General features: G+C 38.0%; 1 protein-coding gene across 1 annotated transcript in view; it reads left to right on the forward strand.

Moving 5' to 3' along the window:
• Positions 1-14,990, forward strand: part of SV2C (synaptic vesicle glycoprotein 2C) — an 85,403-nt gene extending 70,413 nt beyond the window's left edge. The window contains exon 12 of the mRNA XM_057363826.1: positions 5,454-14,990. Coding sequence (XP_057219809.1) covers positions 5,454-5,637 — 184 coding nt within the window. The 3' untranslated portion in view covers positions 5,638-14,990. The remainder of the gene's footprint in view (positions 1-5,453) is intronic.
• The last annotated feature ends 10,369 nt before the right edge of the window (positions 14,991-25,359 follow it).

Here is a 25,359-nt window from a genome sequence, read left to right on the forward strand (position 1 = left end):
ATCCTGTGGATATGGTTCCACTGCATTTTGCTGAAATTTCATGTTAAAGTTTTTTAAGGCATAACATGCCAAAACTATGCCTTGGGCAGTAGTCCAAGGAAGGAAGCCAAATTCCACATTTTTACTTTCACACTAAGACTATAATTGATCACGCTATGATATGTATTTTTGTATTAATTATTTAAGAGCATATTAAATATCTGGGCATTAGAAAATTGTCCATATAACATTTAGAAATTCTGTTTTACTACTTTACATATTATTAGTTCTAACAAAAGTGATATTCAAAGTTTTTTGTAASTTGCTGGTTTTTGTAACTAGCTCTGGCAGGAAAGATAAATGTGCTACACATTTAGTAGCACTCTGTTGCAGGACAATGAAGTTTTTGGATACTCCATCAGTACTGGAAAAGTGGATCTGAAGTATTTTATGTAGGAATGTAAGCACCTGGTCTAAGAAGGAACATATGTGGCAATCAGGAAACAAGCTCTTTTAATCTAAAGGCTTGGATAATCCCTCTATTTTTAACTGTTTGGACTCTTGCCATTTTTATGGGGGCCTTGGATGAAAGGAAGCTAAGTATTTTTCTTTGTCACAGCTTCTCAGCAGCAGAAGTAAAATACATTGAGGGAAATTCCTTTTCAGGAACATCCGATTTCTCTTTATCCTGTCATTTTTATAAAAGGCTTCTGTATTTTTCTCCTATCAATATGAAAATCTGTATCTGCTTTGTTTTGTTTTTTTAAAGACAAGTTGATTCACCAACGTTTTTCTTACTGATCCGCCTGAAGGACTTAAGTGAACTCTCTAGCTGGACAAAGGATTCTTGCTACTTAGTACTGGTCTCTCTTGACCAATAATGAGGATTACTCATGAACTCAAAATGACATTTTGGTGCAAATGTTTGCCCAGTAACTGATCAACATAAAGAAAATTGGAGTATATAGAAGTGGCCCTATTCCCTTGGAATTTTTCACCTTATTTGCTTATGATGCTGAGATGATATATTGCATAATTTTGATCATTTGTAGACACTCTTGCACTTTCCTGAGACACTGCAGTAGAGACTGTACTAATGCTGCAAAAGACTACAGTCATATATGTGTGTATATTTACTTCCTGGGTATTTTTACTCCCCTGTATTCAGGAGAATTAATTAAAAATGCCTGAATTAATACAGATTTTAAAGACTTTGAATCACAAACACTCTTCTCAGAAAGAGGTTTAAAAAAAATAAGCAGTCTGATTTTGCTGCCCCTASAGCTCAATAATGGTTTGAACACCTTGTTCTGACTGTAAGTACAAACACATTCAAACACAGTGTTAGAATTGAAAGGTATGAAGGCATAAGATTAAACAGTGGCAATGCTTTTCAGGTACAGTTTGTAACAGCAATTTACWTAAGCCTGTAAAAATCTTACTGTTCACGCCAAATATGTGTTTATTTTAGGCAAAAGGACATGCCCGAAATCTGCTTAAAGATTAAAAGATTGAACTACTTCTGGGTTATTCATTTTTTATCATCAGGACAGCTAAGGGCAATAAAATGAGCTTATTTTCTCTTAATTTTATTTGTTTATAATTTGATAACACTAATGGGATTAGATTAACAATGACTCCTTACAATCAGCAAAATTCTGTAAATACATTTTACAAACAGAACTGGGTTTTCAGTGAAAAAAAATTGCCTTAATTTTTTTCAGACAGAAGAGGTTTTGCATGTATTACGAAATCACTTTAAACCTCAAAATAGCAATGTTGGGTGTACAACCTATAATAGATCTAAAGCACATTGGCAAGTGTAGAGACCAGAACATGAAAATAAATGGTTCAAATTGCTCATAAAATTATGTTCAGACCATGTCATAACTAGTTGATATAAGCAACCAATATCTGTGAAACAGCTCACCTTTATAAGGTAGTATAAAACAACATTAAACATAAGAAAAACATCCCCATATGTTTTGTGCAATTGCTTTTCCAAAGATTTCCTGCCTGTATCTATCCCAATTTGTTTTAGCTGGATCTATGTATTCTTTAGGGAGATCTGGTATCTCTGAATTTACTAAGGCTGTTGATGACTAAGTGTCTAACTTCCGTGAGGTTTTTTTCTGTTACTATTATTTGGAGTTAAGTTTGATTTCAGCATTTTCAACTAGGAAAATTTTATTTACACATGCGGACACTGATCACAAGTCACCACCATAACTTTAGAAATACTTTCTGTGCGTAAATGATGCTGAAATAAGAACCATTCTGACTGTTTTCCTTTCCTTCTTCCCATGACTTCTTCAGAATAGCTGCAATTTATTGTGATCCCRTCACACAAACGTGGTTTTCCATGTGTTGTCTTTAACCTCTTTCTACCTGGTTGCAATACAGTCTATTTTAACAAAGTCCTTTTCTCTTCATGAACGTCCCTCCTACCTGCATGCTTTGTGCAGCCCTTCAGAAGGGATGGGCAGAGAAGAACCATCTGAAATTCCGCAAAGGCAAATGCAGGGTCCTGCACCTGGGAAGGAAAACCAGTACAGACTGGGGGCAGACCTGCTGGACTAAGATGATGCTGTTCGAGTTGGCAAGTTGGACTAGCTGACTCACTGCGGCTCCTTTCAACCTTACCATCCTGTGAATTCGGCAAACCCTACAAGATGCATTAGTCTGGAGCTTCTTGCCTCTCTGTAGCTACCCCCCATCCCGGGTCATCTTCCTCCAGATATTTTGGGCCTTTTCAGTCCATGTGACACAAATGTTTTCATACTAGAGATTTGCTTGTTTTCTCATAGGCTTTGGAAGTTCACCCCAGTAGAATGGGTCGTCTCTGCTTCCTCTAGTGTATCTCATGCTCCTYCTTCAGACCCATTCCTCCAAAGGCCATACTTAAAATGGACATTTTTTAACTTGCTCATTTTTTCTCTGAGGAAGGTTTTTCCAAGGAGCTGCTGCAAATGCTCCTCTGTCCAAAATCTTCACAGGCAACATTTCCTAACGTTTCCTCATCTGCTGCTCTCAGCAGTTTGCTCTCTGGCAGCCCTCAGGGATCTGGGCTGCCAGAGGGCAGAACACGTCATTTTCAAAATTGTTATCTCCAATTGTGCATGTTTAGGTTTCCTTAGCTCKAGGTATTTTGTAAAAGTACTGCACAGTCAATCAAATATAGATAAAACAAATAAATAAGGACTTTGAAAATTTAAAAGACATATCTGAGTCTTTTTTGCTTGTGTTTGTCCACAGAATTTAGGGTAGTTTTTACTCTGCCAGAGAAATGACCTGTCTCTTTTTCTTTAGATATTGTGGATATTTAGTGTCATGCAATGTCTGGATGGATGCCATGTTTTACACAAATTTGCTGACTTGCGAATTGTGCTGACTTCAAATAAAATAGTAATTTCTTTGCTAAATATTGGATATTTCAAAGAGATTGAAACACTGCTAGGGATGGCAAGAGACATATTGCCAAACTAATAATAAATAAATACTTTATGATTATAATCATCCAGTGAGAAATAGTAATTTGTGTTTTGTCCCAGATTCAGAAAAGGCACCTAATACCTAAAGCTGACACTACAACACTGTCACCTCATCTGATTTTACTTTCATAACATTTTAAGTAAGAGAACTGACTTTGGTCTATAACAGTGGAAAAATTAGTATTTAACATAATGGGAAAACCCTATTTGAAGGTGTATTAATTAGTCTGTTTCATGTCCTAGTTTTGCTCTGCAGACATTCTTTTAACTGATTTACAAATTTGACAGTAAAAGCACTATTATTTCAAAATGGCATATTTTGAATCTTGTTCAGATTCTGGAGGTGACTTCGTGGATTAACTAGAGTTAGGCTTCTTAGAGCAAACCAGTGAATTAGAAATATACAAGAAGRATCTAGACCTACCTTCATCATTCTATTGATGAAGGGTCCTAAAATATACCAGGACTGGTATTATTCTAAAGTACAGTATCCCAGACAGGGCAGGGACAGTGTGGAAAGCCCCTATATCCTGGTGAGCTGTACAAGACTGAAGTTTTTACCTCTCTTCAGGCATACAGCTTGGAAGCAGGATACCAAAAAGCCTAATTGATYTACACTACTGAGATACAGATTTGCCCCAGAGCAGAAGAGATGAACTCTGATGCTCTGGGCTGTTGCTGTATCTATAAATTGCTTCAGAGAGAAGATCTCTCATCCCTTCATATCATTGTTTGATGTTTTCAGAGTCAAAAATCTGTTCTGTGAACAGCATTGAGAGACTATATCCTTGCTCTCTGCTGGGGTCAAGTCTTCTTGCTTCAAGTTGATTCTCTGGGCTCCTTYTCAGTAACTCCAGTAGAAGTTTTTCAAACTTTGTAAGAATTCAGTCTACATCTGAGCATAATTTTCTTCCTTTCCCTCACACGTACTTCAGTAGAATAACTAGGGCTCTTTTAAGTCACTTGGATCACTAACATTTCTCTTAATTCCTGTTGTTTAGACTATGGCTTTTAATTGCAGTACAAGAAAGATTTTATTCTGAAAATCAGAACAACTATCTTCTTGATATTTTTTTTTATTTTATCACAGCAAATTTGAGCTCTACATAGGTGTTCTCTCCTTCATTTCTAAGAGTTGGGAAGTGTTACAGATTCTACCATTGTAAAGATACCTTTGTTAGGAAACTTTTGGTAGGGCAAGTTTATTCCTGCATCTCTGAAGCATACACATTCATGTCAAAACACAATTTAGATTATGGCAGTTTGCATAATACTTCTATGCAGGATTACCAAACAATTAAAATACTTTACTTCAGACTACTAAAATTCCATCCCTGCAATGCAAGACTCCACCTGAATTACCTGTGTCATACTTTCTTTTGGCAATCTATATCCTTTTCCTTTTCTCCAAAGTTTCTCAGGTAACTCATTCCCCTGAGAGGTTTTTGTATACCCTATCTTCTATCCCTAAAACATGARCATTCATTAACATTAAAGGTCTCACTAGCCTTTTGAAAAAGCACTGGTTCAACATGCATACCACCTGCAGGAAATACTTTTTTATTCAGAACTCTAAGATGATCATCCTTTAATTCTGATTACTTCTTTCACAGATGACAAAGCCATTCTCTTGAGAGAGCTACTTGGCATGTCCACTCTTCTAATACAGCCCTTTAAGTCCTGCTGAATTTCCATTTGCAGGTTTCATGTTCAATACTAGAGGTGAAAACTCACCTGTTCAATCAAACATTTCACATTTTTGATCCCTGAGGCAGAAGAATGAATTGCCTCAATGAAATACTGTAGCAGCTGAGCTTTAATTTCTCRGTGTAAATAAGAGCACGGACTATATTCTCAGTATGCTTACTGGCATAAATTTTGTTTAAGATATTGGGGCTGTATTGATTTATTCCCACTAAGGATGTGTCTCAAAGGCTTTACTCTTTCCCCTGTGTTTTAATTTTCTTCTGTTTTCTCTTCTAGGGCAACAGGCTTTGGCTTTTTGAATGCACTATGCAAAGCTGCAGCTGTACTCGGAAACCTTATATTTGGTTCCCTTGTTGGTATCACCAAAGCAATCCCTATTCTCCTTGCTTCTACTGTTCTAGTATGTGGAGGTCTGGTAGGACTTCGGCTTCCTGATACAAGAACACARGTGTTGATGTAACTGGAAAAAAACATTTACTATTTATTTCCTTCTTTGTACAAATGTCAACTCTCCTGACTGATGGTGCAAAGGCTTCAGATTCTCAACACACAGTAGAGTGCTCAAATGTCAGAAATCAAACTCAACAAATACTTTGGACTAGCAGAGATTTAAAAACTTCTGTATGAAAGTTTTAAATTTCACTTTTGTTTGCTTGCATACCTTGCTATTCAAACCCATTTCACTTCAAACTGCAAAGCTACCTCTTAAAACAGTTTGGATGACACATCCAGGAAAGTAAAAAACTATACTGATTATTAGATATTTAAAATGCAAGCAGTCATATTATTTCAAAAACACATACTAAATTTGGCTGTGGCATTGTGAGCTTTTGTAACAGTACAGATATGTAAGTCAATTACATAGCAGTATTGGTGCAGGGAATTCAGAATGTATTAATTATCAATGCATGCAGCATTTATCAGGAAACTCTACAGATTGTATCAGTACTGAGAACAGTACAGACCTTCTGCAGCTGTGCTTAGCTGGCAAAAACGCATGGCAATGAATCTTTCTTGGGAAACATTTTTAAGCAATTTAAAAGTAAAGATAACCAACTACACCCATACTGACTAAGGAGAAGGCAACAGCTACTGCAGGGAATTTAAGTCTATATGGGTATGCACCAGAGAGAATAACAAAATTAACTTTTTCACTGTTTGCTGCTGATCCTCCAGAAAAGTTTTGTTTTATTCTCACTTGTGGCATCTGGAATATTTTTTCCATTTAAAACAGTGAATTTGACTAATTCCAGGAGTGAGTGAATGCAAATAGTTTTGCTCTTGTAAGTATGAATAAAAGAAGAATCAGGCCCTTGTACTGTATGATAAGTAAGATACTTTSAGAGGTTTATTCAATGTGTAAAACATCTTGATTTTTTTCATAGTTTATACTACTTAATAGAAGCATTTTCTCGGCTAATTTTTGATAGTTCCAGGGATGTCTGACCACTTAATATTTTCAAATGTCTCTTTGAAAGGCCATTAAGAAATAAGCCATGGCAAGGCTGGAGAGAATGGTAACRTTTTTATTAGACCAAGTGCATAGATGGACAGCAGATGGTAATAAATAAATTCCTTCTATGTTCTGGACTGTTCTGATTACTGTTAAGTAGTCCATCAGTTGTAATGCCATGCAAGAGGTTACAGGATTTCTTTAAAATACTAGCATTACAGATATAATACAGATAKATTTATGAAATTATCAAAAAAGGTAAGATCTTCTGATGACAAAAACTGGCCTTGCTTTCAGTGGAGATAAGACTGATCCATCAACTTGGATCAGCTGATGAACTATCTGCAGTTTCAAGCGCCAAAAAAACAAATTTGCTGTGAATCATATGGAAAAATGATTCAGTTTTTTTTTTTCTAATCATGTCTGATACCATTTATTAGGTAGATGAATCATTGCCAAGGAACCAAGCTTCCAGATAAGGTCATCGTATTGTAAGCTAGAGTTTTTTTCATTGATTTTTCTCTTGCTCTTAGATGTGAACTTAGATTTGGGTAGTAATATCTGGCACTGCATTCTTTATCAGTCATCATCTTTGTCATACTAAGAGAATCAGTACAAGTCTACATAAGAAGATCATTCAATATGTTTATAGTTTACTGTTTAACTGACTGATTCTAGAAGTGACATTTTCAGTTACTAACAAATGCCTCTGTTACGCATTGTAGCACAAAAAATGTTAGCCCAAGATGTTGTTTTCTGCCRTGAAATGAGAAAAGTGACAGAATTAAAAAAAACATGAGTATGGAAAACTAGGGGGCATTATTTTAATGTTGATAATTTAAATATGCTATAGTAAGGGAAAAAAGTTTAGGAAGGGTGTTTATTTTGGAATATTTAAGGACAAGATATTTGAGATTAAATATTTAATGTTTGAATCTGGCTTAGACATGCCTTTTAAATTTCTAAACTATGYTAATAAATGAGGAAGAATTATTTTTCACCAAGTTGTAGGTTAAGAACAAAATTYTGGCCTTCGTTTTGCATCTGTGACTTTGGTCTAATAGTCATAACCTTAAAATTATTTCAAGGCTGTTTTCTACAATGAGAATTGTATTTGAGCCCTATTTCTCTGTGCCATTCATTAGTAGCACATGTTGAACTCCTTGTACGTACTGCACAAGTTATTTTGAAATCTGAAGCCTCTGTACATATTTAGAGTAAACATCAACAACAATGGTAAAATATTGCTTTGTGTCGCTATGCACTGTCCTCTTGCAGCAGTATRTTCTGTCCATCTCTGCATGTAATTCCCAAAAACATTCAGATACAGCATTTCATACCATCTGACCAGCTTGAAGGAAATGGGTCACAGAAAAATAAGATTCAGCTATGATTCATGTTTAACACTCTGRAATTTCATTACATAAAATTATGTTGATTTCAATATTGGTGTTATTGTAAATCCTGACTATGTCATAYGTATGTGATTAAGTCTGGATGAAATGGAATATAGCAAAACAGATCTAGTAGAGATTTTTAAAAATGGGACTACAGGGACTGGGTCCAGAATTAAAATGTTCTAAGATAGAAAAAAGAAAAAACAATAATAGGTAGGAACTGGGAAAATAAGTAAATGAAAGAAATGAAAAACAAACAAGAATAATCCCAACATATGAAATAAAACCTAAAGTTAGAATTTCCCTGGGTGGTAAGCTGGTTGATTCAACAGATTTGAGCTAGTKTGCAAGCCAGCATCAAAGTTGTTTGAATAATCAATAGTTTTTGCTTGAGCTCAGTAAAGATTTATCTCATAYAGAAAAAAAGTGAATGCAATTTCATGCTATAAATAACTTGGAGAGATAGGTGAAATCCACAGACTGAACAGGAATCTGTGGAGATCTGGACACAAATGTTACTCACATTATAAGCAACAGTAATTTGGTCTTTAGCAAAACTGTCATTTTTTGYAACCTCCAAAGCAATCACAGGTAATAAATATTGGACGGTAGGAACTGCACTTCCTTTACATGTCTATTCATTTATATGTTGTACAAAGAATCACTTAGTGGCCTGGTTAGATTCCTAATACACCAGAGGGAAGAAAATTTGATAGCATTTGTGTATTACAGCTATTAAACATATGAAACCAAAACTACTTATTTGTCTATTTTGGTCACAGAATTGAYTGACTGCTAGCTAGAAATTCCTGTCAGTCTAAACTGAAGTAGGATATTACATCTAGGAATTTCTTGGGCAGCTGAAAAGCTCATCCCAACAGTAGCAATTACAAAAAGTACAATGGCCCCTGAAAACACAGAAGACTCACAGCATTTAGAATGCTGTTAATCATGATGGTCAACCATTTCAAAATTTGGAAACTTTCCACAAAAGACACCACATGTTTTAGGTTTTTTGCAAGGAAATTTTATTTKAATTAGTTTTACTCTTTATAGATTGTCAAATAGTCGAGCTTGACTTAGCCTACTATAATATTTATAATTTTAGTACATTTTAGTCAGATTGGCTATATTCATGCTAGCACCCTGTTGCTTGGAAGCATGCAGTACAACATTTGGCAGCCATTGCATTGGTTGTGGAGTACAGGCTCCTAGCAAGGGAACTAGGAATGTTCATGGTGGAGTTCTGAACACCTGATAATGAATGACATACTGGGAAGCCTTTTTACTCTGTGCTTGATTTTTACCAGTTCCCTTACAGAGTTGTATACTACAAAAGTTGGGCACTGGTGAAAAAGAGTCAGCCCTCCTTCCTGATGGCTCCAGTAGTCTACTCCTCCTTTATCATCTAGGGAATATGGATCAAAGTTAAGATTGCCAGCTTAAGCTCTGCTTGCTTTCTCTTCCTGCCAATCCATTATTCCATCACAAATTACTTTTCTTACTACAGGACAAAACTTTAAGGAAGTCAAAACTCCAAGACTCTCTCAGCTGCTTCTGATTTTCTACCAACATTCAGTAAGAAGTTTTGTTACATATTTTTTGCAATTTGGCTATAACTTTTTTTAACAATTAAGAAAGCAACCTCAGAAGTGGTTCTGTTAATCGTACTGTTTGAGAAAGCCAGACTCCACATTTTCCTACATATCCAGAAGGCTGACCTAAAAAAAGGAGAGGTCWCCTCTCAGAATGGTCCCTGTTGACCTCCTGATGTGAGTACAGGTATCAGGGAATTTTCTTGTCTGTGAATCTAGCTCAGCTGCATTTGGGGGAAATTATTTTCTGTATTTTTTCTTTTTTCTACCAATGTGGGGCCTTATCTCTGCGTAACTGCTCTTCAGTCATAACTGCTGATACCAACTCTTAGCAAAGTAATATAGTTCTCAGTCCCTCATATGGACAGCCTCTGTGTGCTAGGCTTTAGCTCTCTTCCCCATTCTGAGTTTTAAATTTATCTTCATTAGTCAGAGAAAGATGTTTACATCCAGTTACACYTCTTTACCTAAACAAGATATCACACTAATACAACCTACAAGCCATGTTTCCTGTTTAATAACCTGGAAATGCAATTGAAATTTCAATCACAATGTTAAAAAATGAATCTTTGCACTCAGGGGGTCAAAGACACAAGAAGTGAAAAAAGAAATACTCCACTTCCTCTGGTGTTTTGAAAGAAAACATATGTTCAGTAATCATATTCCAGAAGAAMCATCTGAGAGACTGCTATTCTGTATTTCCTGCCTTCTTCTTCATTAAACTTATTGTAAAATATTAGGTATTTGCCTGCATTAGTACTTACAAATGCTGCTAATCAAGGAAACACAACATGAAAATACAGATTTTTACTTGTACTTTAAAGGTAAGACAGGGATCAGACAATGTTATGAAATGAGAAGAAACATGTTAGCCAGGAAACCTGGAGCATAGTTCAAAACCTGAATTAAATGGAAAGCAGGAATTTRTAATGCTACTTGCAGATCTTCCTTACCTTCATTTAACCTCACACAATGAGGACACAACTAGTCTACATGCTGATACTGCCCTCATTTGTCTTCTTCTAATAATTTCAACAAGTGCTGCAAAATGTATTTGGAGTCACTATCACTAGCTGAATTTTTATTTTGGTTGCGGAGATAAATTGCCTATTTCTTCCTGCAGAGGAAGAATCCTTCAACATTTAATCCCACTCCAGATGTATAAGATTTTTATAGAACTTCATCCACTTTCAAGACCTAGTTTTGAACACAGTGTCTTAGCATGTCAAAAGCTGAAAAAAGACAAATTGGGTCTGATTGATTTGCTTCTCTTATTAAATATTTTGTTGAATTATCTACAACAATGCTGGCCTGTAAGGTGGAGTTCTGGGCCTTTGATTACATCCTGCGCAACTCAAAATGAACAGAACAGTAATTTTCAGCAGCCTCCTCCCATAACATACACACGAGTTATAGTTAATAGGACCAAAACACTTAGGGAAAAGTACAGTGCTTTCTAGGGTAAACAATCTATTCTCTTTGACAAAGGTCTAGAACATATTGCTCRCTCCAGACCAGTACACACTCCGATAACCAAAGATTGAAGATTGCTTAACAACAGAAGTATTTGGGTGAGGATGACCTGACACAAAAGTATTGTTCTTTCCACCCAGGGTATTYATGAATATACATTTTAATGCCATATAACCAGGATGATTTATAGAGACTTTGCCCCTACTCTGGCCATCAATGTATCTGAGTTGTAGCCAGACACATCAGTCCACAAGTGAGAGAGAGAGTGAGAGAGAAAAAGAGCTGGCAGGCACTTTCAGCACTCTCTCCACAGCTAGTCACCTAAGCTCATTTTGCTTGGATCCTAAGGATCTGGTTTTTTGCTCAGCTTTGTACTTTCTAATTCTGAACATCTACCACTTGCCATTCAGTTTTCACCAGTAGACATGACCAAGCAAGCTGAAACTGCTTAATGCTAAAGAACAGCATTCATAGCTTGTTGCAAGCACAGTACTCTGCAAGAGTCCAGCCTCCTATGTGTTTTTCCTGTTCCATTTGTCGTCAAGAGCTAGGGTTGTCAGCTAGTGTTTCTCTTGTACAATTAATTCTGCATGTATTCTTACCTAYAAGACCTGCCTTCTAGCCTTTTAATGTCTGGCTTGTATGAGCATATGTATGCCCATCCCCCACTGGTTATGTAATAAAAATAATTTGTGAGTCTTACATAATTTTGTCTTACCCATTTAAAAGATGATTCTTCAAAAGAAGAGGGTTGGTAAAAATAATGAAAGGGAATTAAATTAAATGCAAATGATGAAGAGTAATAATTCAAGATAYAGGCTTGGATTACTTTTATTTTTTCAGATGTTTTCTTCAAATCCTAGCCTGAAGCTATATAATTGTACATCGTAAAGAAATATTACACAGTTAGAAGTGAGCACATATGCAGACATGTGGGTGAGTATGCATATATGTACACACCTCTCTATAACACAGGTGGATGTTAAACTTACAAAACCATGTTCTTACCTCGTGTTACTGAAGAAAGTGTTACTTTCTTCATTGTGCATTATGCTCTGATTCATCGTGCTCCATTCCTCGTGCAGAAGCCTTTACTTATTCATGTGCAAAATTGCTGGGATGCCAAGAGTCATCTCAGCTGGCCATTAGCTTTCAGTCATTGGAAGGAGATTACTAAAATGGTCTGAAAAATGAGCTTTGACTTAGCTGTTGCCTTCCCCTGCCTGCCCAACCGACCCTCCTGTCCCATCACACTGTGCCAAACAGCAAAACAGCACATCATGCAAAGGTACTGTTTTTCCAGTGACTAGGAGACACAGCACTCGCAGATTCATAAACTCCTAAAAGCTATGAATTTTGTCTTATTCAACCAAAAGGCCTTCAAAATGGTCCATGGGGATATCAACATGCTAACTTCTGTGTAATGTATGAGAAAATGTTTGTGATTTTCTGTRTTGTATGTTTTTCATTGTTTCTGCATATATGGCTACTGTTGTGATGTGGTTAAAGAATTATTTGCTACWGTTCTTATCAGCAATTTTTGACCAGCTTGAAACAGAGCCATTGCCAGGGTGTTTTTCAATTAATGATTAACACCCATGAAGATCTTCTATAGTAGTTAGTGCCATATAAAGTCATGGATACTATAAATCAAGTGAATTTAGGGTGAAAATATCAACATATACACAGAGACGGTAGAAAGAGCTCTTTCAAAAGCTCTGGCATCTGCTACATTTCTTCTTTGTGCTTTGCAGGATGTTCACTCTTTGCAGTATGCTTCCTCTGGTAGGGGACATGCACTCATGCTACAGAAGTAAGAAAGCAGAAGGGCGTATTCCTTCCACAGGAAGGAATGTATATTTGCTATAGGAAAGCCGGCTCTATAATAAGATTAAAATAAACAAACCAACCAACCCAAGCAGCTTGCTATTCTTTTTTATCCCCATGTCTTCTATGAGTTGATATACTAAATACCAGTGCATACCTACTCTTTGGGAGGAGGCTAAGAAAGGGTAGCAAGGCTTACACGATAGTGGTTTTTTTCACACTCATTGAGTGAGACCATAGCATATAGTTTCTAATTGYGAACAGGCAGTTTAAATTTAAAAATTGTGATTCAGATCTATAGTAGCAGTAGATAATACTACCTTTTATACGGAAATGTGTAAGCATAGATTAAAATCAATACTTTGGAGGCAAAAGGAGAAAATTCGAAGAGCTACTTAAAAAACACAACCTCCCATCATCTTTTTTGGACAAATCTTTTGGCACTTCTGTTTCTTCCTGCCACCAATCCATCCTGATACGGCATCTGATTTCATTAGTGCCTTCATTGAATTTTCATTTCAATGAAATGAAAGATTTTATTGACATTTGCAACAAAAATTGAGAGCAGGCATSAAATTAGCACTGTAGGAAAACTAGCTCATTTATGAACATTAAAAAAATATACCAAGCTGCTAGTATGTGCCTGCATTTATTTTTCTCCAAGTGGTTTAGGATCCTACAAAGTGTTACATGAAAGAAGTTTTGTGTGTGTAAATTGATCCCTGCTTAAATCAGTGAAGCAATTTTTTAAAATCAGGATCCCAGCTTTGTCTTTCRAAAATATTAAGCATGTGACTGTGTAATGTGAGCGAAGTGTCCTTTCAGCCCTTTTTAAAATGAATAATTTTAGCCTGTCTGTTTCCTATGAATGTAATATTTCACAAACATGAAAAGGATTTTAGTAACAATGATGCAAGCCAACTGAAGCAACTGGCAGCTTATTTTAACCATTTTCTATAGAGTATTGTATTAAAAATCCCAATTAAAAAAAAATGCTGTATTACTTTCAGTTGCGCAGCACGGTGACCACTAAATTGTATCTCATAGTTGGCCTGAAATATATGTAGGAATACACAATTAGATAGCTTTTTAAGTGTGCAGCTTCCATTGAAATGTAATGACATATGTGCAAAGGTATTAAGTATTAAGGAGGGACAGAAAGTAGAGCTCTTGGCCTTCACTGCATCTTACTCGTATATTCAGTCAGGTTACTGATTTCCTTAAAAACTTGTTAGCATTATCTAATGCTAAACAACAGAAGAAAAACATGTATTCTTTCCTAGTTTTTTTGTGGTTATTTTCTGTTCCCAGTTTCTACTTCTAAACTTCCACTCAAATTTCCAACTGCTCTGAGCCAATTGGGCACGCAATTTTTCAAATAGTGTTTGGTTTACAAACACACCATGTTAGTAGTCATATGCTGTCAAGAAAATCATAACCATTTCTAAGAATCTCCATTTCTCAATGCAAGGTAACATGTACATATTGTATATACGGGTAACAAGCTACTTAAAAGTTGAATTGCCATTTGAACATGGGAATTTGACTTCAGATCTGCTAATCTGCATCAAGATCTTGGCAATGGTCCTGACCTCTCTGTTTCTTTCTTTCTTTCCTTTACTGCTGTGTGCGCCTGGAAAAAAAGGTTACTGTCATCACTATTGTATATATGTGTTTGCATGTGTGTGCCTTGATAAAGTATCTTTTGGAGTTCTGAATTTTTCATTTCAAGTCCAGCTGGTACAATTGTGAACTCATCTTTGCAGTATCCTCCTCTGTGTCAAATTGCCAGCTTCCAAAATGTTTGACCAAGTGTTTTGATTAAGTCCTCTGAGGAAAGCTGTCTGTATATTTGTGAAAGGGCATGCTTTGTGTAGGATGACTGTGTACAGTATAAATCTATAAAATGTGGAAGTGTTTATAAATTTATCTGCAAAATATTTATCATCTGTGTAACAAATGCAAAGTTATTTAGTGTACATCAGATTAATAAATGGGGATGATTTTTTGCTCTGCTATATTAAAATAAAGATATGTTCTCTGCAATGAATACATACCAGGTGTGATGATAGCCAGAATATTGTTATTCTCTATTCACAAGATACTACACTACCCACTATGCAAAAAAAAAAAAATTGTTTTACCTTAATTGGTTTTTTTACCAAGTTCTCTACCTATATCATCTTTAATGCCTGTAACAAAAAGTTACAGTAGTGAAAGTAAACGTGGAACAACTTAATGAAGTTAAGTAAGTTTAAATGGCTGTAAAAAAAGAGAGAGTAAAAGTTACTATGGTTGTAAGAGGCAAAGTCCTTTATTTAACCATTTGGGATTCATATTTTTATGGTACATAACTGCACAAAATAGACACCTGGCCTATCTCTACATTACGGCATTGCAGGAATATGTTATCATCCAAAGGGTCTAATCTAACTCTATGTGAAAAATACACTGCTGCAAAGTATAATGATTCATGTGTATGAAAGGCCAGTGGAAATATATACAATAAACTATGGTTCCATAAGAACTTGTAGTATTCACAGAGGGAAAAACCTACCATCCATAACACAACAAAATCAAACACATATAAGACAAAAAAATTCCTAAACCACCACACACACAACCAAAACCAACCCAGAAACCCCCAAAACTGAAGCAGAACTGCAACAATGTTAAGTTCTTCGCATTTATGCTTTCGGGACATCCAAAAAGGATGAGCAGATCAAATGTGGTAGCTTTAAAATAACAAAAAAATGCTGGGTTATTTATATTCCGACATTTCCATGACTAAATCGGAAACACATTTCCAAATATAGGTTATTTTAAACAGATGATGGACTAAACTAAACACATGAGTCTCTTCAGCTGTGTCATCAACAGGGAAAAGTTAAGCTACMTATGGATTGAAATGCTTTTCAGCTCATGCAAGAGTACTGTCTTCAAAACCCAGTTACTAAGGACGTGTATGATTTTGTGACTGTCCTTTGGCAACTGGGTTTTTTTTGTGGTACAGTATGGGAAAAACTTTCTGTATTTATTAAGTACAACCAACARAATTATTAATTTATATTTTAAGCCTCGTTAATGTGCATTCTCATCTACCTGCATTTGAAGGGTACACTGCTCTCATTCTCTAGTAGAGATTTGTCTTCTAGTCTCWTTCTGGGAAGAAATACTGTTCTTAGCTTCTGCAGTTTTGTGCAGAAGATAAGACAACAATCCAAAAAAGGGAGTGTGGGCAAAGATTAGAAGCTGCCTTGCAGAAACATCATCTGTTCTCTAGAAAATCTTCAGTAGCAGGGAATCTTGTTTTGGGGGACATCATCCTGCAAAAAAAAGGATACTTTGCTTGCAGAACAGTATTCCTCCAAATAAATTTTGGAAGCACACATATATTCTACGTATTGACAAGCTACGCTGACAAAGCTATGCAATCAAAATGGTGATGCTTAATCCAGAGCACTCTGTGTGTGTCCATTTCTGTATTCTCTTAGATGAGATGCAAATGTAAGAGAGGGAGGCATTTTRTGATATCCAGTGTGGTGTATCCCTGAGAACAAATGTTAAAACAGATCATGTGAATCCTCCATGTGGTTTGCTTTCCACTAGGATGCCAGCTAGCCTATTATTTGTATTTAATCCATATCAATTGTGAAATTCCACATTATGTGAGATCAGTATCTAATCCCAAACTACTCCCTATCCAATTTAGTAATCACTGGAACTTTTAAATAACACTTCCCCCTGGCAACAGAGATAAGAAATATTGGCTGAAAGTTCTTCATAGTCTTTCCTAAAGATAYTAAGCTGAAATGAAAGTCATACCATTCTGCCATACCATGTTTTCTGGTGTCACCATATATGAACTTTGCAGTATACAGGTTAAGGTACACTTTCTGCAGATGTATTTCACACCGTGTTACTTGTGGCTCTCAGGATGAACCTAACTGACTTGATTAGGACTTCAGTAATGATTTTGCATTGCTATAGCAGAATAAATTTGAATGTATGAAATAGCTTTGGAAGAAAAAAAAGCCTGACTGAACTACATCAGGAAATGCCTACACTATTCAATCCGGGCAATGTTTCCAGCTGTGAAAATAGGAAGACAAACTAGTGTCAGCCTTATCAGTTCTTGAGTAAATTCGGTTATCCTTCAGAAAAGCCAGACTGTTGCACTTCTAGTCACAGAATGACAAATTGTCAAAGTATTCCTCAAACCCACWGTTACAGGCTAGCAAATTAGGTATTTAAGAAACCTTAGCTGCAAGAATGAAGTGTGAAATACCTGCTGTAAAACCTTAAAATGTTGCTTGGATATCCAGATAGTTTGGCTGAATTCTGTCCAAATACCATCTAGGCTACAGATCTGATCTTTATTCTCCCCCAGGCAAATAGCACTTTAATTTAAAAAGTTTTGTGATAATGCAGAGTTCAATTATTGCAGAACAACAACGTTGTGATTACAATCAACCTATGAATTTTACAACAGCTTGCTTATAATGCATTAATTGTGTTCTATGCCCACACAGATTGCATACCAYTTAACCCCAGGACTTTCAGGGGCTTTCTGACTATAAATAAAAACATCCTTTGCTTTGCAGTTAGACTGGACTTCACAGAGAGTAGGAATAAAAAATCAGGAAAAACTAAGAGTATTCCACCTTMTCAAGAATTCTGGAAGTGAAGCCACTAGTGGCTACATAATTTACCTTTGACTGTCTGTCCTTGCACACACGCTCGAAGGACTCCCTTGCAAACTCCAGGTTCTGCCTACAAAGAGCATTGCAGCATTGGTGTTAGACTGAAAGCCATTCCACCTGGCGTATGGGATTACATACCAGTTAGGTCTTTTTTCCCAGGTTTATTTCCYATCCAACAGGTCTGGACCCTTCACAAATTGTTGTCTATGAACATGTTTCCCCATCCCTCCTATTCGGTAATTGCCCAGCAGCCCAATTCTCAATATGCAGGAGGAGTTTGACTCTGTCCCTTTAGTCTTTAGCTAAAATTAGAGGGTTTAAAATTTAAATTAAAAAAAATAAGTGGACACAGCTGCTAATAAAGATGTTGACATAGAACAAAGAAACACTAAGATATTGATGTGCTTTTGAGTTACAGTAATAACGGTATTACACTGTTAATGTGAACTCTAAATCAGTGTCTTTTGTAGGGCTGTCATATATGTGTTTTGTGATATATATAATATGTAATTATTAAAGATAGGGATACAGGGGAAAATGGAGACCAGTTCCCAGGTAAAACTCTGGACTTTGCTTGCCAAAAGAACATCARAACTATTGACTGATCATAAACCCAAAGGAAAAAAGGGGTGGGTAAGCATGCACATATGTTTAAAAAGGCATCAATTAAATGCTACTTTGCATTCTTGTTACACACATGTTGAAAACAAGGAAAACTACCTGTTCATGGTGACACAGGATCTTCTCTCTGTGAAAGCATTAACACTGTCCATGTCTGAGGAGCATATTTTACTGTCAGTAATTTGGTTATGGAAAATAAATCGGTCCACAATGAAACTATGCAATTGCCAAACTGGCCTACAGGTGGAGCAGGAAAAATAACTAATGAAAGGAACAGGAAAAACCATTAATAAAGCTCCCAGGGTTCCAGCCGTCGCTGCTTAGCAGCAGACTGAGATCCTTCACTGACCCAGGCACCAGACACCTTATGAGATGGGTGAGCAGTGTCCTGAACCAGGGGTTAGCTCATCGCTGCAATGTGYTTTGGTGGAACAAGTCTTGAGTAGGAGGCAGCTTTGGGTCTCTCTGCAAGCAGTTCTACCATAACTCAAGGATCCAGTGCCAGTATACCAGTGCTTCCCAACTTAGATAAGCTGCTGATTGATTTTTCACACGCTCATTTTTCACATGCTAATTTTAATGCTGCAGCCACAATTGATTTGGAATCTGGTTATCTGAGGAATACCTGTTTTCCCTTAGAAAAACAACAAAGACACTTCCAGTAGTGTAATTCAAACTGAAGCCATTTTGATTTAAATAAGAGGAGGCTGCTGACACTGTGTTCCCTGTGAAGGGTCCTGGATGTTGGGATTAGCTCTCCTGGCCAAGCCTCCTGGAGCCTGAATTTGTCAGTCCTTTAGACACGTTCTTCATTTTTTTACACTAATGTGAATAATGAGGAGCTTTTCAAAAGGCTGGAGCTGTGCCAGTGGAAAAGTGATGGAAATAAGAAGACCAGAATTAGTCTAGTGGAAATCCATGGGAGTTCAGCCTGGGCTTTATCTGTGGGGCAACCATTGGCAGGCAAGAAATAGTTGTAAGGTTGCCTTAGCTGTCATTCRGTACACTGCAAATGCAAAGCTCCTAATGCTGTGCCTCGAGAGTAATAAATAAATAAAACATTAATGAGTGAATAATGCATAGACTTTTAGTGAAGTGGAAACATTGCTAAGCACATGCAATCACAAAGAAGCACACAGATGCTGTGTTACAAAACCAAAAAAATGCACTCTAAAATCCACCCCCCTCCCCGCCAAAAAGAAATGCTGCCACAGGCGGACCACTTATATCTTGTGGATAACATGTGAGGAAACAATCAAGATTTTACTTTTGCTACATCTAGCTCAAAAAAAGAATGCTTTTTCCCTGAGTCTGTGAGCTGCAGCCGGCCACAGATGTTCCTTGCTTTCAAACAGTTCTGAATTCATTTTTATGGTTATTCATTATGTCTAGACAAGGAGGGTCCCTCCACTCCGAAGTACTCTGTTAAATGAATAAATATTTATTCCAACAGGCAAATGGAAAAAGCTCTTTTCTGGCAGGGTGCTGGCAGAAAGATTACCACCTCTGTCTTGCTAAACTCATGCCACTTTTGCAGGAACCAGGGCATTTGTCCAAGACATTTTGAACAAATACTCCTTTTTCAAAAAAAACCTGTTCAAGCAGAGAAACTGGTTTCTTAGGTACCTTGACAGACAAGATTTAACAAAGTGTTGCCCAGATGGGGAAAGCAGAGGGAGCCCTTACCTGATAGGAAAGGCTGTGTAAAAGTACACCTTCAAAATGCACCTGAAGAAATGTTAGATGAATAGCATTTAAGCAATTAAAAGTAGACACAACAAGCTATGGTATAACCAGCAATTCCCACTCCACTACTGCTTCTCATTTTCAGCACAGGACACATCACTCCAGCCYCTTTTATACTTAAGCAGCTTGTTGGGGGCTGAGCTGGCTTCTGAAAAAGAAAACCACAGATTTTGGGCAGCAATGAGGAGCATTAAGTCAGCTTAATCCCATGACAGAGATAATGGTGTGACCCTACAGACAGCCCTGTGAGCGCAACTGTGTCAGYATGAGCAGTGTTTCTCCAGTTTGCAACATGCAGTCCGGGGCCTGGGAAGAGTTACAGAAGAATTACAGTATCGCTTTCTCCAGTGTTAGTGTTTAAAATAAAAATCCTTGGATTTACAGCAATAAAATAGAAATCATAAGGTTTTTCTGAGAAAAATGCTGGAGGATATACAGCCATTCATATTTCTAGGACTGTATTTGCTAGTTTCCGCTCAAAACACAAGGTCTAAAAAGCTGTTTTCCTCAAACAACTTAAGCAGCTTCTTACTCTTAAAGCARCTGGAGCTTTAAGGCGAACAACATGAAATTTGCAAGACGCAGAAAGAAGTGAAATTTCTGACACTGAAGTACTTTCTCTAAGAGTTTTCTTTTTCAGGTGTCAGTGCTATACAAATATACCCTTTTGCACACATTTAATGTAACACTTTACCCCTTAAGATGCATTTTAATACACATCTTCTGGTTTTTTTTTCTCTACAAGTATGGTCAATGTTACTCACATGTTTGTTTCTCCCCCAGCCCACACACTGTTTCTTTTGCTTTTAAAATATATGTTTTCGATTTYATTAAATAACAATGTAATTTAGTTTCTCTTATTTATATTGTCGCTCGATAGAGCTTGGGTAGGCATATTTCTAACCACCTTATCTCACCCTAGAAATTGTTTCAAAATCTGAGGAATGTGCTCCTCTAAATATTGGAGTTTAGTGTTTAGTGTTGCCTCTGACCATATGCCAGGACAGGTCAGAAGGTAAAATCACTTCCTCAATGGGAAGGAGCCGTTGCTGCTTRGAGAGAAAGACGCTTCAGCTCTTTTGTCACAGGCTTCCATTCAACCTGCCATTCAGTTTGCCATGATATTTTGAATTTGTAAAATCTCATATTTCTTTAGGATCCTTTCACTGGCATAGCTTCAGTCTAGCTTGAGATTAATTAAAAACACCTTTTTAATTAAGGTTTCTGATAGGACCACAGGCCCCCACTAACTGGAAATGAAGAGCTGAGAAGAGAGTGAGGGAAGCAAGGGCTGAGTTGCACCATCACCTTTCCACTCTGGGCACCCAAGGAAGGGGACAGAGCCAAGTGATGTCCCTCTCTTCCTTTTTCATAGCAGGGGACTTACAGTCTCCTCACTGACACAGTCTGTATTTTCTTCAGGATCCCTGTGGCCAATTATGATGTGATGACTTAATTGTTTACTTACCTCATGATAATAAATAATGCATAAGATGAATACTGGGCTGAGGGGGAGGCACTAGCCCAGCACAGTTCCCAGAGCTGATCCCTTTCCCTGGGGAGGCAGCTGCTTGCAAGACACACAGCAGAYCGTAGAAGCGGCTATACTGGGGGCACTTCCTGATTTTGTATTCCCTAACATAGMCTTGAGTGCCTCTTGACCTTTGTTTGAATTCATAAACGCAGCGGTTGTGGCTTTTTCTCTGCAATTTATGCAACATTATTAGTCTAGGTTCACCTGATGTTCCTTGTCAGCATACAGGGACCCCGGCTCTGCATCATGACCCCTGAGAATCACCATCCCTTTGGCCMCCTCCAATATCCAACAGGGCTCAGGGAGCTCTCACACCATCCTGAGGCACTGAGAGTCCATTCCTCTAGCCAGGGAAGGCCTGGCAGCACAGGGAGAACAAAGGGCAGCGAGACATTCTTGGTTACGACACATTGCTGCTGGGTCTGCACAAGTACCCGTGTGGCACGTCCAGCTTAAGCTTGTCAGCCTTTAATTAGCTGTAAGAAGGAAACAATTGAAAAGGTCCTTGCGGTAACTGGGAGCCTGCCTGCCGCTAATCTTCTTCCGTATTGTGCTGCACAGATTCAGTCTGACCCGCCCAAAGAGCAGCTCCCCACTCCCACTTACCAGGRCAATCTGTGCTGCCCAACCTTTCTCTCCTGCAAAAATAAAAAGGATATGGAACTAATAGGAAAAAAACAAAAACCAAACCAAATCAAAGCCACCAAACAAAACCTCTTTTGAATTAATAAATGCAGCTTTCCTTTCTGTAGGACAAATGCAGCCAGCCAAGGCACAAAATTTAACAATAAAATTCAGGTATCCTCAAAGAGAAAGTGACATTAAAGCCTCTGTTTYCAACAAAAGCCTAGTGTCTCTAATTACCTGCAGGTGCTTGCGTCACTGCTACATAAGCCACCCAAGAATTTTAAATATCAATATCCTTCACCATATAAAATCCCTCTGTACACAACAGGACTGTCAGGAAACATGAAGTAGCAGAGGCCTCTGCAGATTTTTGATCAAAGTAGAGACAATAATATGTAGGAAGGGTACATTTTCATCCCTCCCTTCTTTCAGCTTATTTCCTTCAGAGATCCGGAGCAGTCCAGAGCTGCCTCTGAACACGCAGTCGTTGTTTTTCCTAGCTACTTCTCACATTCTGTCCCTACTGGGGCACGGTGTCCCTGACAGGCAGGTGTGGAAGTTAGAGCTGGATTGTTAATATGAATGCAGTGGGAAACATGTTATCCACAGTACAGTGTCCTTGATAATATGGCGAGGACATTGATCTTAAGCTCCATTAAAGGTCCCAGAGTATGAACAGGAAATGGTCACATTCAAACATTTACTCTAGATAGCTGACTACACTGATTTCTTTAGAGCATGCTTCTTTGTAACATATAGAAGTGGAGTGTTTGCATATGCTCATAAAAAAAAGAATATGATCCATAAGTGTTAACTCTGGTGTGGACTGCCTAAAATCTGTAGTTGACGTCACATGTTTTACTGCACTCAGGTTCCCATAAGAAACTGGGAGGACGCGCAGCCTTTCCTGCAGGGAACCTTTCCAGCCAGTCACAGCTGCAGTAGGATTTTGGGAGGGGAAGGAGGAGGAAGGAGAGGAGGGAGGTGCAGAGGGGCTGCTCCTCCACCCCACACSGAGCGCCCAGCAATTTGCAGGGGCAAGCTGCAACTTCTCTTCCTGTTTCCAGCCAGAGGTGTTTAAATCTTCATACCACAAACAGCTGACAGAGTTTGCCTTTAAATTCGGAAAAGTGGGGATTAAGAAACCTAATGCAGAATGTCATGAGCAGACCAGCGTGGCAGCTGCTTGTTACTCCAATATTCTTTTACCTGTCTCAGTTCCCGCTGAGAGCAGTTGGTTTCTGTCATKCCTGTTGTTCTGCAAGCATTACAGAGGCTACTGCTGCCAAAAAAACATTCTCACTTCTCCCTACCMTGGCCTTTCATTTCTTATYCTGCTCTAAGCTGGCCCTTGCATTTGAGAGGCAGCTGCGTGAAGGCAATGAACCAACTGCTRGCCTAAGAAATAACCCTACTAAGAGAAAAAGGTTTTTTTTTTTTTTTCAATCTGGGACAACTAGCTGAGTGCCCATGCGGTGACAAAAATGCTGGTGCCAACCCAGGGCAAGGAGAGCCATGAGGAGGAGGAGGAGGGAGAGGACACATTGCAGCCACAGAGGCTGAGACAGGGATGAACRTTATCTCAGCAGAGGTGTCAATGTACATGTATGTGCCACCATGTCTGCACACATCCCTGTCTTTTCAGCAGGTAAGAGAGTCAAAAAGCTCGCCAGAGACTGGCACTATCACACAGAGACCCTCTAGGGTTTTGGCAGATTGTTCCTTCAGGAGACAGACCCCTCTGTCACTGCACCACACCACAACTCTACAACCTTYACACCAGGCCAAGCACTTCTCAGAGAGAAGTATTGTCATTTGAAACATGATGTCGTTGTGTCAAAATGAAACTTTTCAGAGGGGGAAAAAGGCTTGATTTTAGTCAGAAAATACATTTTTAAGAAAGCTTTGGAGTATCTTACTTTGACTAAAGGATAAAAGAGATGGAGAAAGTGTTCTTTATGTTCTTCATTATGTTTTTGATTTAGGCTGTGAAATAGTGTAAAAGGCAGTGGAAATGGTCATTTAAAGCAAATGTAACATTTTTTTTTAATGAACTCTTTGTGTAATGGAAGCCACACTTTAAACTGTGGAAGCCAACTTATTCTTTTCAGTATTTGGTTTGATCACCCACTTACTTGTATAAGAGAAGAAGCAAGTAAATGGGTGTTTGTTTAAAACTCAAGAAAGCATTCACAGAGCCAAGTGAAGACTGAGGCTCTGCTGGTGCCTGCATCACRCACCTCTGCTGCGTCATCAGTCATYCTCTCTGATCTCTAGCGAYGGAGGAAAAGGGAGCAAATGAAATCAAAAGGACCCTAAGAAAAAGAACARTGTTTCTTCTTCATTTTTTTTCTCTTATATCCTGTCAGTCTTTTCTTCTTAAATAATCCATGTTTTAAGTATTATCAGGATAGTCTTTCCCCACCTCAGCATACTGTGCCCAGGCAGACCCCTAGACAGGGAATGAGCAAAACAAAATTCTCACAAACTACAGACATCCTCAACCCCATAGAAAACCACTGAGGAGACTCTACAGATCCAGCAGCATTTTTTTTTAAATACAAAGGACTGCAATCTTCCAGACTGCAAACACACATTAAGAGTCACCCAGTACCTGTCATTAAAATATAAGCATGCTCAGGTGTGTTGTGTCCCACGGGCAGGCTGCACCTGTGCACAGACACTACTTCATCCTGTCTTCCAGAAAAATTCATGTTAGGGGCTTAGAGTCTCTAAAGAGGATGTGGTCCTGCCCTATAATACACGTCCATTTGAGAAACCTCTGTCTCTGACCATCYTCAGGTGCATTTTGCAGTGACCTGGGAGCATGTGGCCACAAAACATGAACCATTGATTCATGGATTTGCTGCTCAGCTGTCCAAAAATCAAGCCCTCTCTAACAGGGGCACCCTGCAGAGAAGTCTCAAATGGAGGAACATGCCTAGCTCCCTCATAAAACCCCTCAGAAAGGGGCACTAACATGGCACAGGTCCAAACAAGAACACTCAGTTCCAAAGATCTAATGCAGATTGTGGTAGTGGCTTTGTGGCCTGGCAAAAACACTGCTTATGGGCAGTAAGAATGCTTCAAAAGTACAAAACTACAGGAGGGAGTCTTGGGATTAGTTGTTCACCTCTCTTCAGAGTCCACTCTGCCAGAAAACCATAGGGGAGGTTCCTTGCCTTTCTGCAGTGTAGAACTCGGTT

This window comes from Malurus melanocephalus, unplaced genomic scaffold (genome assembly GCF_030028575.1).
Source record: "Malurus melanocephalus ecotype Western Australia unplaced genomic scaffold, MMel_1.1 scaffold_31, whole genome shotgun sequence".
NCBI classification, from domain to species: domain Eukaryota; kingdom Metazoa; phylum Chordata; class Aves; order Passeriformes; family Maluridae; genus Malurus; species Malurus melanocephalus.